This window comes from Chiloscyllium punctatum, chromosome 2, assembly GCF_047496795.1.
Source record: "Chiloscyllium punctatum isolate Juve2018m chromosome 2, sChiPun1.3, whole genome shotgun sequence".
In the NCBI taxonomy this organism is placed as follows: domain Eukaryota; kingdom Metazoa; phylum Chordata; class Chondrichthyes; order Orectolobiformes; family Hemiscylliidae; genus Chiloscyllium; species Chiloscyllium punctatum.
Window position 1 is genome coordinate 35484096 of NC_092740.1, and position 14537 is coordinate 35498632.

The 14537-nt window shown below is 40.5% G+C and overlaps 1 protein-coding gene across 5 annotated transcripts in view; it reads left to right on the forward strand.

The window, feature by feature from the left end:
* LOC140496120 (neurolysin, mitochondrial-like) overlaps nucleotides 1-14537 on the forward strand; it is a 59252-nt gene that overhangs the window by 29601 nt on the left and 15114 nt on the right. For all 5 annotated transcript variants that reach the window (XM_072595674.1, XM_072595673.1, XM_072595681.1 and 2 more), the window contains exons 8-10: nucleotides 1686-2052; nucleotides 4463-4664; nucleotides 5708-5894. In XM_072595674.1, the coding sequence (XP_072451775.1) occupies nucleotides 1686-2052; nucleotides 4463-4664; nucleotides 5708-5894 (756 nt within the window). The remainder of the gene's footprint in view (nucleotides 1-1685; nucleotides 2053-4462; nucleotides 4665-5707; nucleotides 5895-14537) is intronic.

The window sequence follows — 14537 nt, forward strand, 5'->3', positions numbered from 1 at the left end:
CACAGTGTACAAAAGCAAAAGAAGTGAGCAAATACAACCACCGACAGTAAGTACAAACAAGTAGAGCACACATCTCAGCAAGTAGAACATGGAAAGGTACAGCACAGAACAGGCCCTTCGGTCCACGTTGTTGTACCGAGGAATAATTCTAATCTAAACTAAAATAACCTAACCTACCCAGCCCTCAATTGGCTGCTGTCCATGTGCACGTCCAGCAGTCACTTAAACGTCCCTAATGATTCTGCTTCCACTACCATCACTGGCAACGCATTCCGTGCGTTCACAACTCTCTGTGTAAAGGACCTACCTCTGATGTCTCCTCTATACCTTCCTCCTAACACCTTAAAACTATGACCTGTCATGGCAGTCAATCCTGCCGTGGGGAACAGTCTCTGGCTATCGACTCTATCCATGCCTCTCATTACCTTGTACACCTCGATCAGGTCACCTCTTGTCCTCCTCCTCCTCTTTGGAAAGTTCAAGCTTAACCAACCTCTTTTCGTAAGCCAAGCCCTCCAGTCCAAGCAGCATCCTGGTAAGTCTTCTTTGCACCTTCTTCAAAGCATCCCCATCTTTCCAAGAACAGGGCAAACAGAACTGGACACAATAATCCAAGTGTGGTCTCACCAGGGTTTTGTAGTGCTGCAGCAAAACTTTGCAGTTATTAAATTCGATCCCCGTGTTAATGAAAGCCAAAACACCATATGCTTTCTTAACCCAATCCACTTGGCCGGCAACTTTGAGGGATATATGCACTTGAACACCAAGATCCCACTGTTCCTCCACACTGCCAAGAATCCTGCCTTTAATTCTGTATTCAGCATTCAAGTTTAACCTTCCAAATTGCATCACTTCGCATTTATCCAGGTTGAACTTCACTTGCCATTTCTCAGCCCAGCTCTGCATCCTGCAGCTTCTAACAGCCCTCGATACTATCAGTGGCACCTCTGACTTTGTTGTCATTGATAAATTTATAACATAAAGCTATAAACGGATATAAATTTGAGGCATGGGGTGGACTGTGAATATATTGATTATGGTCATAAATTCCATGCGTGTATAACCTCAAATAGAAAAGGGAATGTGAAAAGAAACTTTCAATTTCATTATGCAGTAAGCAGTGACTATAACGGAGACTGATTGTGTCAGCAAATACCAGAGATTACTGGATAACTACCTGGAAAAAAAAAGTGTGAGCAATGTTGTGGGATATGATATTTCCAAGATATTGAGAGGATGTTGGGTCTTTCTAGTTCTATGCATTCCTATTTCAGCCAGAGTGGAGTTTTGCGTTCATTTTGCTCTAAATGTTTCAGCAGAACAGAAGCCCATAGTAAGAACATCAGTAGCAGCTGTCTACTTTGATTCCTCTTCACAGATGCTGCTCGACCTGCTGTACTTTTCTTGCAACTTCTGTTTTAATTACCACTGTCTATTTATCTGATTTGCAGTTGGCATAACATCTATCCTTTCAATTTAGTACAGACAAAATAGCATGAACTGCACAATTAGCAAGCTGATTTTCATACATGAATCTCTGATAAATGCCCCCACCACACTATTCTACAACTAAAATGCCAGTCTGTGCAATTTATTCTTAGAACGTTCAACAATGTGGTTGGAGTATAGTATAATTTGTGACTGAAATCTAGCTTGTAATTCATTCCCTTACTTTTGCTCTGCAGATGATTTATATGAGAAAATGAAACCTTTAGGTGAGCAGGAGAGAAGCTTCATTTTAGACTTAAAGAAGAAAGAATGTGAAGCACGAGGATTGGAGTATGATAACAAAATAAATGCATGGGATATGCATTATTATATGACGCAGACTGAAAAAATCAAATATTCCATTGATGAGAATTATCTCAAGGAGTTCTTCCCTATTGAGTTCGTAACCACAGCATTGTTGAGCATCTATCAGGAATTGCTGGGTCTGACTTTCCATCAATTAGAGAATGCTGACACTTGGCATGAAAGTGTAACTCTATACAGTGTTAAGGATGCTACCACATGTGATGTTCTGGGTCAGTTTTATCTTGATCTGTATCCAAGGTAGGTCTTTTTACACCTTTGGATATATTTTCTAGTTTAAGTTTTAACTATTTCAGCCAACGTCTCAAAAACCCCTCTCACCATTCCCAGGGATTTGCTGTATGTACAGCAGGGATGAGGTATCAGTTGAATACAGCCAGGAGTGAATGGTCCCAGGAAACCTACATTTGCTTTTTATGTCATGATAAATAAGAAAGTCAGTTTTCAAGAGGAGATAGAGAGCCTGACAAGAAATATTAATGGGCTAAACGATTGCGCAAAGATTTGACAAGTTTGATGTAGGAAGGTGTGTTGCCAACTTAAGTTGAAATCTTCGAGGAGAAAGTGAGGACTGCAGATGCTGGAGATCAGAGCTGAAAATGTGTTGCTGGAAAAGCGCAGCAGGTCAGGCAGCATGGCACATTTTCCTCATTCGTGAAGAAGGGCTCATGTTCGAAACGTCGATTCTCCTGCTCCTTGGATGCTGCCTGACCTGCTGCGCTTTTCCAGCAACACATTTTCAACTTAAGTTGAAAGAATAGAGAAACAGTATACTATTTAAATTAAGAGAAACTGCATAACTCAAGTGGTAGAGAGGGATTTTAGTGTCTTGATACTTGAATAAAAAAAATTAGGATGCAGTTCAAGCATGTGATTGGGAAAACAATTGTTTCTTGCAAAGGGAATGGAATATATAAGTAGGAAGGTTTTACTACAGCTTTACAAGGCCTTGTTGAATAGTTCTCAAATGAGAAAAGCATATAAGTGCTTTAGAAGCAGTTCAGAGACGGTTCATTCAACTGGAAGGAAGGGCTCATCTGATGAAGGATTATTAAATAGCTTGGTCCTAATACCAACTGGAGATTAGAAGAATGGGAGGCAATCTTATTGAAACTCATAGGATCTTGAGGGGATTTGAATTGGTGGATATTGGGAAGATATTTTTATGGGAGACTTGAACTAGGAAACAGAGTTTCAGAATAAGAGCTTGCTCTTTTAACACAGAGATAAGAAGAAAAACAACTTCCTCTCAGAGAGTCGTTAGTGTGTGGAATTCTGTTCCCCAGAGTGAGCCATTGAATTTAGTTAGACTAAGTTAGAGCTTAGTTAGACTTTTGACACACAACAGAGTCTGAGGTTCTTGGGAGGCAAACAGGACAGTAAAGTTGAGACCACAATCCAATCAGCCAAATGGCCTACTCCTGCTCCACGGTCCTATATTCCTCAAAATGAGATCCAAACATCATCATGCTATGAGGTAAAGTATGAGTAAGGAAGCCTCCTGATTACAACCTATACTGGCCCTGACCTAAAAGATACTCTACTCCTCCATGTTGAACACCTATTGGAAGAAGTAAGGAGCGTAGCAACAGCATAGCATAAGCTCTGGGTTGGGAACTTAAATATCCATCACCAAAGGTGACTCAGCAGCACTACTGACCAAATTGGCCAAGTCCTGAAGAACATAACTGCCAAATTGGGCCAGTGGCAAACAGTGAATCAACAGGAGAGAAAAATCTAAATGAACGTTTCCTCTACCTGTCAGTATTAGTGAACTGATACTGAGTGACAGTATTAGTAAGAGTGAGCATTGCCATAATTTTCAAGACATTAAGACCTGTCCTAATGTTGAAGACATTATGTTCTTATCCACTATTAATCTGCTAAAAGTCATACTTTCAATACATACCCAACATCTCAAATCTGCACATTCTGGCTAAGAAGAAAATAACTTAGTCTGATGCCAGACTAAGTAGTCAGTGAGCATTGACATGAACATTTATAGTCCCTTCATTGTGGGAAGCAACTAGCACGACATAACAAATGCTCAGACTCTTTTTATGACTTGTGACAAAGTACATCAAAAATTTGTATTGCTCTGGATAACTAAAATGCACTTTATTAACTTCAACAGTACAGATATGATGAAAATGTGTGCATTTTATGCAAAAAAAAACTCATTTGGAAAAGTATTTAGATTTAGTCAAGTGATGGAGCTAGTGCTGCTTATTATAATTAGGAAAATGATTGTGTATTTAATAAATGTATATAGACCAGATAGTGGATGCAGTATTCTGTAAATCTAATGGAATTGGGTAAGGAAATTGAGAAATATGTAGAGTTTTGCTGCACTGACTTTAAGAAATTATTTATATGTTCTCTGTATTATATCTACCTTTTTAATATTATTGTTATAAATAATAAAGGCTTAGTTACACCTCAGTCAAGTGCTAAACGTTTTTTCATGTCTGTTAAAGATCTTTAATATAAAGACATGTTGGTACTTCTTGTAAAAGTACTTCGTTTACTTGAGTGCAGTAATATCCCAAAGTAGGGACCTAATGCTCACAAGATAACTTTTGTATGATTTGATTCTGATGCAGTTATAAAATTAAAATGATCAAGCCATTAAAATGACCTTTTGTTATAGAGATGGGAAGTATGGGCATGCAGCTTGTTTTGATCTGCAGCCTGGATGTCTACTGCCTGATGGAACTAGACAGATTGCAGTCGCAGCTATGGTAGCAAATTTTACCAAGGCAACACCTGATGCTCCTTCTCTTCTCCGCCATGAGGAGGTTGAGACTTACTTCCATGAATTTGGTCACGTAATGCACCAGATATGTGCTCAGGTACTCACTTTACAGTTTTCTCAGTCTAAGGTTTCTCAGCCTAAGGTTTCGCTCCTACGCCAAATATGGTTACTAATCTGGTAATTTCTTTTGTTGTCTGAGAAACATTGCTGTCATTTTAATGGTGGCTGCAGTTGAGAAGAATTACATTGATTGTGAAGTAATTTGGAATGTCATGTAAATTTGCAAAATTGTCTTAATTTGTCCACCTTTTTATCATGGACAGTGGTTGTTGGTTTGGGTGGCACAGTGGTTAGCACTGCTGCCTCACAGCGCCAGAGACCCGGGTTCAATTCCCACCTCAGGCGACTCTCTGTGTAGAGTTTGCACATTCTCCCCGTGTCTGCGTGGGTTTCCTCCCACAATCCAAAAATGTGCAAGTTAGGTGAATTGGCCATGCTAAATTGCCCGTAGTGTTAGGTGAAGGGATAAATGTAGGGGAATGGGTCTGGATGGGTTACACTTCAGCAGGTAGGTGTGGACTTGTTGGGCCAAAGGGCTTGTTTCCATACTGGAAGTAATCTAATCTAATCTTGGTTATTCAGATTAGTAAAATTCGGTTGTGTTAACACCCAGGAAACAGCTTTTCAGGATTAATGCTGAAATGCAAAATGCTGAATCAAATTATCTCACCTAACTTTCCCTGATCAGGTGAGGGCAGTTAGACTTGCATGATCTTGGCTGGAGAAATCATAGGCTCAGTACTTTAATCCTGAAGGGATCATGTCCCAAAAGTAGTTGCATGGTGTGAAACAAGAAATTGAACAACCTCTAGAATGAATGAGCAGAGCCTGTGAAACTATGACATTGTATCAGCTCACAAACAAAAGCGACACTATGACTATCAGAAATTCTGCTACTTGATTGTCTTCTAGTGTATTTCGTCAATACCTGGTTTTATTGTTCCACAGCTTGTTTGCATTGCTTATTTGTTTTCATGCTATTCTCACTTCCAGTGATATTTAACAATTCACTGTTTTTTCTATAAACTGTTTAAGTAGGCCATGAAATTTAGTATATTGATAATGTTATTTACTTTCCAGGCTGATTTTGCCATGTTCAGTGGAACTAATGTGGAAACAGATTTTGTGGAAGCACCTTCCCAGATGTTAGAGAACTGGGTTTGGGAGAAGGAACCACTTAAGAGAATGTCACATCATTATAAAGATGGGAATCCTATTCCTGACTATTTACTTGAGCAACTTATTCGGTCAAGATTAGCTAACACTGGTAAGAAGTGAATTATACAAAGATCAACAGTAACTCTCAATAGTATAATAAACTTGTTCCAAGTGGTAGTGATGCTGTATTGATAAGAAGTAAAACAATATATTTTCAGAATATAGAAATGCTGCATCCTCCATCAATCCCAAAAAGGAGGTGTGATGATATGGAGGTGGCTGTGTTGAACTGGGTGAATAAAGTTTTAAAAAATCACACAACACCAGGTTATACTCCAATAGGTTTATTTGGAAGCACTAGCTTTCAAAGCGCTGCTCCTTCATCAGGTAGTTGTGAAGCAGGACCATAAGACACAGAATTTATAGCACAAGATTACAATGTCATGCAACAGAAAGATATACTGAACATACCTAGATTGTTGTTAAGTCTTTCATCTTTTAGAAATGAGGTGGTCTGCCTTCTTGATCTGTTGCTGACCCTACTTGTCGTGGATGTTTCTGAGCTAAGAGGCAGGTCAGTCCACTTGAGAATGGATTAAAAAAAACCACAGTGTATCAGCAAGACTGCAAAATGTGGTATTTGTCCTGATTGCCATTGCTGGAATTTCATGGTATCTTGCCACAAAATGAGGGTTGTATAAGATAGTTCACTGCTACATTTTAACTGCTCTGCCTATACAGTGTCTAGAGGCCATCTTGATATCAAGGAAATATCAGTGGCAGATGATAGAAGAGACATTTATTTTGAGGAACAAGATGGATTATTGAACAAAATAAACACAGTTGATATTACTAAGGCTCAATAATCAAGGACAATCAGGAACTTAGCAGAATACATTTGTTTACTATGTAGTGGATAGTGTAGAACTCCTGTCACCACCCAAAGACTGTGCACAGGTGTCACCAGATTGAATAGAGCTCATGCAACTTCAACATTAACATTCTGGAACAGTTACCTGAAACTATATCCCTATGCTCTCATTCCGACCACTCTCAGATGTTTTTTCCACATAGGTTGACCTAATATACAATCATAAATGAATATATTATTTTTACCACTACCTCATCTCCCCAATTCTCTGACTTCACAAATGCTGGCAGTTTGGATATTTCCCCAAACATCGAGGACTGTTGATCTTGGTTCTAATCCATGAATCACTTCTGTGCTGGAGGATCTTTTATCTCTAAAGTGGAACATGATGTTGGATATCAATCTTGTCATAGTTCAGTTTCTTCATCTGGAGGACCCTTGATCTGAATTTCCTCCAAAGAGAATTACTTCTCTATTAGTTCAGATAGTTGCCCCATACCCCACCTATGCACCTTTAATCTTGTTAATAACATCGCAGAAGATAGCTGCTCTGTTTAAACATGTACTTTTTTCTTTGATGTGTCCTGAATTTCTGGACAAAGCAATATCTATAATTGGACGAGGTAGTCACTTTATTGCAACATCCAGGATGCTCAGAGCAGATAATTCCTTTTTCTTGACCATGCCCTGTATCACTGAGCATTGGCCTGTCTCACATGGAGTGAAATACAGCTCAACTACTCAACTTCTTGAACAGTTTGGATGTTTTCATTCACCTTCTGTGACTATTTTGGTGGTGAAGTTGATTTTTTTCAGACTCTGTCATGTTACTGAGTGATTGCTGCTTACCAGCACTATCACAGTCACAAGCGTTAACTTCAGTTTAAGAAGACAGAGAATTGTATATTTCCACCAGTCTTGCAAAGCCTGTTAGTTACCCTATGTTGTGAGTGCCGGTATTGGACTGGGGTGGACTTGGTCAAAAATCACACAATACCGGGCATGCAACAACGCAGAGTTGCTGAGCAAAGGCTGATAGCAAAGTTCAGTACTCTTGAGGACAGCCTCAACCAGGATCTTGGGTTCATATCACACTACAGATGACCTCACCAACTCTCCACTCTCACACATATATTCTCACAGAAATGCGCAAGTGCACACACAAACCCTCTCTCACACACATACTCCGTCATACGCAAGTTCTCTCTCAAACACACACAAACATGCACACTCTCACACTCCGTCTCAAGCACACACATACTCTTCTCCCCCATACACACACACGTACACATAAATCTATGCAATGAAATTGCATTTGCAGGTACATTCTATTTTGTTCAAAAACCACACACTCTATAGACAGTCAGTCAAAGGGCATTTTATAAATTCCTATTTTGCAAATAAAACCAGTCTGACTCCAGGTTGAAACACAAACAGACTCAAAACAAGGCCTCACACCAAAAAAGAATCATCAGACCTGAGGTATCACCTTTATACTGATTAAACCTTAAGTTACCTTGGGGCAGTTACTTGAAAGAAGTTCTGGGATTTACATATTAATCAATTGAAACCTGCATCCCCATTCTAACTGATTAAAGACTTAATTGTCATCTAGATTTGTTCAATCCATTTGCATAAATTGTATGACCCTTTCATCTTTTGCATATAAATTCTGTACCCAATGTATTCTCACTCACTAGCTACTTGAGGAAGGAGCAGGGTTCCGAAACCTTGTGGTTTCAAATAAAACTATTGGACTATAACCTGATGTCATGTGAATTTTGACTTTACCCTATGTTGACAGTATTAAAACCGTTCTCTTCTTTTAATTCACTTGTGGAACATGAGTATCACTACCTGGCCAACATTTAATGCTTGTCCCTAGTTGCCCTTCAAAGGTGGTGGTGAGCTGCCTTCTTGAACCACTGCAATCATGTTCTGTAGTTAGACCCTATTAGGGAGGGAATTCTGTTATGTCAGCACAAATGAACTCAGTGGGTTCATTCTTGTGCTCGCTACTCTCTTGTATACTTGAAGAAACTCTTCTTTGTTTTTATATTTCTTGTCAATTTACTTTCATCATCAACTTTCTCCCTTTCTAAGATTTTTAGTCATCCACTCTGATTCCTAAAGTAAACTCCCAGGCTTCTGGCCTACCACAAACTTTCACTACTTTGTATCCTTTAGGTTTTGATTTGATATTGTCCTCAACCACCTTTATTTATCATGGGAGATTCTCAATGTGTCCTACTTTTTGACTGGAGTAAATTTTCGTTTAGAGTTATGGAAAGTCTGTTTAAATTTCTGTCACTGCTCATCTACTGACTTTCCCAGTTTTCTTTAGACAACTCTTTCTTTGTATCTCTGTATTTTCTCTTATTCAAGAGGACACTGGTCTGAGACTGAGGTGCTCTCTCTCTCACACTGAATTTGAAACTACCATGTTTTGATCCCTAATCCCAAGAGGATCATTAACTACAAGATGGTTATTTCATGATGACACCATTTACAGTTTCCCAAACTTGGTGTCCTAGGCTTAATTACTTGGCTCTCAGAAACTATAGATCTCATGCAACTTCAATATTAACATTTTAAGAACCTTTACCTTATACAACAAAGAACAATCATGATATGATTTGTTTTTACCCATTTTTGGTAATTTGAACTGCCGGCACAGTACGTTACACTGACATTATTTAGTTATGTTAGTACTACAAATTTCATTCACCATTGGGAGATGCATTTCTATTGAATATATGACGTAATGTTTAATTACACCTAGTACTATGGTTCAAAACTACGTAAAACACAAGATCCCAGGTTTACATGCAGCAGGTGATGGTTTGGATAATCTCAGCAGGGCAATAACGCATGATTAAATTTGATCTCAGTCCCTCTGGCCGGAGAGATGACTAGTGGTGTTATTACTGGACTATTAATCCAGACACCTAGGTAGGACTTGGGACCAGGTTCGTTACCCGCCATAGCAGATAGGATTTGAATTCAATTTTAAAAATCTGGAATTAAGAATCTAGTGATGACCATGAATCAGTTGTCAGAAAAACCCCTCTTGTTAACTAATTTCCTTTCAGGAAGGAAACTGCCTCATCTAGCCTACATGTGACTCCAAACCTACAATATTTCTACTCTGAACTACTCTCTAGACAATTAAGAAGGGCTGACCCAGCCAATGACATCCTTATCCTGTGAATGGTTTTAAAAAAAAAGGCAGTGGCATAGTTTTAATGTCATTAGACTAATTATCCAGAACCTCAGGCAAAATTTAAGGCATGTAAATTCAAATTTCACAATGGTAAATGGTCAGGTTTGAATTCAATAAAATTTGTAATTGAAATTTTCATAGTTAAAAATCACGCAACACTAGGTTATAGTCCAACAGGTTTAATTGGAAGCACTAGCTTTCGGAGCGCTGCTTCTTCATCAGGTGGTTGTGGAGTACACGATTGTAAGACACAGAATTTAAAGCAAAAGTTTACAGTGTGATGTAACTGAAATTATATGTTGAAAAAGACCTGGATTGTTTGTTAAGTCTCTCATCTGTTAGAATGACCATGTTAGTTTCATTTCTTTCATATGTAAATCACAAAACTTTTTTTTAAAAGTTACATTCTCAGGTTAAAAGTAACAATTGGTGTCAGCCAGATAAGATGTTAAGATGTTGAAGGTGTTAGCCCCCTGTGTTCCCTGTCTGTGCCATAATGTTTAGACTGATTCTTATCTAAAAAAAGTGCCTTTTTGCATGTGAGAATGTGGGAGTGTGTGCGCGTGTGTGTATGGGGTGGAGGATTGTGAATTTCTGTGAGAGAGAGTGTATATGTGTGTGTGAGGGTAAGTCTGTGAGAGGATGCATTTGTGAGTGTGGATGTCTGTAGAAGTGTGTGTGAGTGTCTGTGTGCGTGTCTGCGTATGTGTGTGTCTGTGTGTATGCATGTGTATAGGAGTGCCTGTGTGTGTGTGTAGGAGTGAGTATCTGTGTTTGTGTATAGTGCAATGGTGGTCACACGTAATGTGACACGAACCCAAGGTCCCGGATGATGCCCTCCCTATGGGTACGGAGATTAGCTATCAGCCTCTGTTCGGCCACTTTTCGCTGCTGCCTGTCCCGAAGTCTGCCTTGGAGGATGGTCACCCGAAGGACTGAGGTCGAATGTCCTGGACCGCTGAAGTGTTCCCCAACTGGGAGGGAACACTCCTTTGATTATTGTGTGGTACCCATTCATCCGTTGCCGTAGCCTTTGCTTGGTTTCACCAATGTATCATGGCGCTGGGCATCCTTGCCTGCAGCATATGAGATAGAAGTGTTGGCTGAGTTGCATGGGTACCTGCCACGTACATGGTGGGAGGTGTCCCCACGTGTAATGATGGTGTCCGTCTCCACACTCTGACACGTCTTGCAGCACCTACCGTGACAGGGTTGTAAGGAGTTGTCCTGAAAGCTGGGCAGAAAATGTGTTGCTGGAAAAGTGCAGCAGGTCAGGCAGCATCCAAGGAACAGGAGAATCGATGTTTCGGGCGTGAGCCCTTGGGCTGATGCCCGAAACGTCGATTCTCCTGTTCCTTGGATGCTGCCTGACCTGCTGCGCTTTTCCAGCAACACATTTTCAGCTCTGATCTCCAGCATCTGCAGTCCTCACTTTCTCCTGAAAGCCGGGCAGCTTGCTACAAATAATGATCTGTTTGAGGTTTGGCACTTGTTTAAAGGCAAGCAGTGGAGGTGTGAGGAACGTCTTGGCAAGGTGCTCTTCCTCATTGATAATGTGTTGCAGGTCACGAAGAACATGGCGTAGTTTTCAGCTCCTGGGAAATACTGGACAACGAAGGGTACCCTGTTGGTTGCAGCATGTATCTGTCTCCTGAGGAGGTCATTATAGTTCCTTGCTGTGGCACATCGGAACTGGCATTCGATGAGTTGAGCATCATACCCCGTTCTTATCAGGGTATCCCTGAGTACTTTCAGGTGCCCCTCACATTCCTCCTCATCTGAACAGATCCAGTGTAAGCATGGGGCATGTCCATAGGGGATGGCTGTTTTAATATGTTTTGGATGGAAGCTGGAGAAGTGACGTATTGTGAGGTTGTCTGTGGGTTTGCGGTAGTGTGTGATGCTGAGGTGTCCATCCTTGATGGAGACTCATGTCTCCAAGAATGAGACAGATAGTAGAGAGTAGTCCATGGTGAGTTTGGTGGGATGAAACTTGTTGATATCACTGTGTAGTTTTATCAGTGACTCCTCCCCATGGGTCCAGAGGAAGAAAATGTCGTCAATGTACCTGTTGTATAATGTTGGCTGGAGGTCCTGTGGAGATAAGAAGTCTTGTTCGAACCTGTGCATGAAGATGTTGGCATATTGAGGTGCAGATTTGGTCCTCATGGCTGTTCTGTGTGTCTGAATGAAGAACTGGTTGTCAAAGGTGAGGACGTTGTGATCGAGGATAAAGCGGATGAGTTGTAGGACGGTGTTCGGAGATTGGCAGTTGTTTGTGTTGAGTACTGCGGCTGTTGCCGCGATGCCATCATTGTGGGGGATGCTGGTGTAGAGTGCTGAAAAGTCTATTGCGACGAGGAATGTTCCCAGTTCGACTGGTCTGTGGGTGCTGAGTTTCTGTAAGAAATCCGTAGTGTCGTGACAGAAGCTGGGGATCCCCTGTACAATGGGTTTCAAGATGCCTCATATACCTTTGTATATGAAATTTTCATATACCTTCTTGTTGTGAGAGAAGTCATGCCTGTGTAGAAGCAAATTCCAGGGATGGCAGAGCTTGAAAAGATCTAAGAGTGAATGATGAAAAAATTGTGATTTTATTTTTGCATAGCAGACACTGGGCATTGTGTTTCATGTCCAATAATTTTGAAAACATAAATTTCGAGCAAGGGAAAGTAAGAATTCAGAAGTGCATGAGAGGGAGTTGATTTGTGGGAAGAATTTATGCTTTTTACTTATCGCCAGTTTATAGTTAACAGAATTTTGAGTGTGAACAAGATAAGATTAATTTGTTAGCTCACTAGATGGGTTTACATCTGAAGATGAGACATTTATGCTTCAGCAGCGTCATGAGAACAGGGAACAAACAATTAAGAGAGAAGAGTCAAATAATTAATTAATCTTGATGTATGGAGAAGTAGTTATGGGAAAACAAAACTTCATCATACCCCAAATCTACGTGTTCATCAAAAAGGCAGCACAGGCACATTTTAAAGACTTAATGTATTATTTTGGTCAATTACAAATATATGGAAGGTCTCAAGCTTGCTACCCAGTTTGTATTGAGTGAACGGATAGGTGCACCACAATAGGATACATTGAAATCTACAGGAAAGAGAAAAGCCCTTTGGCCTATCAAATCTACACCAGTCAAAAACCTAACTCTTCTAATCCCATTTTCCAGCATTTGACACATGGTCTTGTACGCCTCGGCATTGTAAGTACACATCTAAATACTTTCTAAATGTTGAGAGTTTCTGCCCCTTCCATCCTTTTAGGCAGTATGTTCCATATTTCCACCATCCTTGGGTGAAAATGTTTTTCCTCACACCTCCTCTAAACTTCCTTCCCTTCACCTTACATCTATGCCCTCTGGTTAGAGATTGCTCCATTCAGGGGAAATGTTCTTTTCTGTCTACACTATCTATGCCCTTCATAATTTTATACATCTTAATCATGTCTCCTCTCAATCTCGAAAGCAGCTCCAATTCATCCAGTCTCTCATCATAACTGAAACATTTCAGCCCAGGCAACATCGTGGTAAATCTCCTCTGTACTCTCAAGTGCTATCACATCCCTCCAATGATGTGGATTCCAGACCTTCACACAGTACTCTAGCCATGGCCTAACCAAGTGTTATACAGTTCCAACATAACCTCCCGGCTTGATGCTTCCCTGGGTCCTACTGTTCATCATGTATTCACTTGCCTTGAGTGTCCTGACCTAGAGTATCCCTTCACATTTATCCAGATGGAATTCCGTTTGCCACTGATCAGGCCATCTTACCATCCTGTTTATGGCCTCCTATCATCTAAGATTATCCTCCTCGCTCATTACCACCCCAGCAATTCATGTATCATCTGTGAATTTATAACCTTCCAACATTCATGTCTAAATCATTTATATAAATCACGAACAGTAAGGGCCTTAACACTGACCAATAAGTAGGAACAGGAGTGTGTCCCCTTGAACATGCACTGTCGAAAGGTTCATGGCTGGTCAGACAATTCTATCATCCACTTTCCTACCTTTTCCATGTAAGTCATGATTCCCCTACTGATTTTAGAGGGATTAAGTCATAGAGGTATACAGCATGGAAACAGATCCTTCAATCCAACCCATTCATGCCAATCAGATATCCCAACCCAATCTAGTCCCACCTGCCAGCACCCGACCCATATTCCTCCAAACCCTTCCTATTCATATACCCGTCCAAATGCTTTTGAAATGTTGCAATTGAACCACCCTCCACCACTTCCTCTGGCAGCTTATTTCCATACACGTACCACCCTGTGTGTGAAAAAGTTGCCCCTTAGGTTTCTTTTATATCTTTCCCCTCTTACCCTAAACCTATGCCGTCTAGTTCTGGACTCCCTGACCCCAGGGAAAAGACTTTGTCTATTTATCCTATCCATGCCCCTCATGATTTTGTAAACCTCTATAAGGTCATCCCTCAGCCTCCGACGCTCCAGGGAAAACAGCCCTAGCCTTTTCTGCCTCTCCCTATAGCTCAAATTCTCCAACCCTGGCAATATCCTTGTAAATCATTTCTCAACCCTTTTAAGTTTCACAACATCTTTCCAATAGGAAGGAGACCAGAATTGCACGCAATATTCCAACAGTGGCCTCACCAATGTCCTGTACAGCCACAACATGAC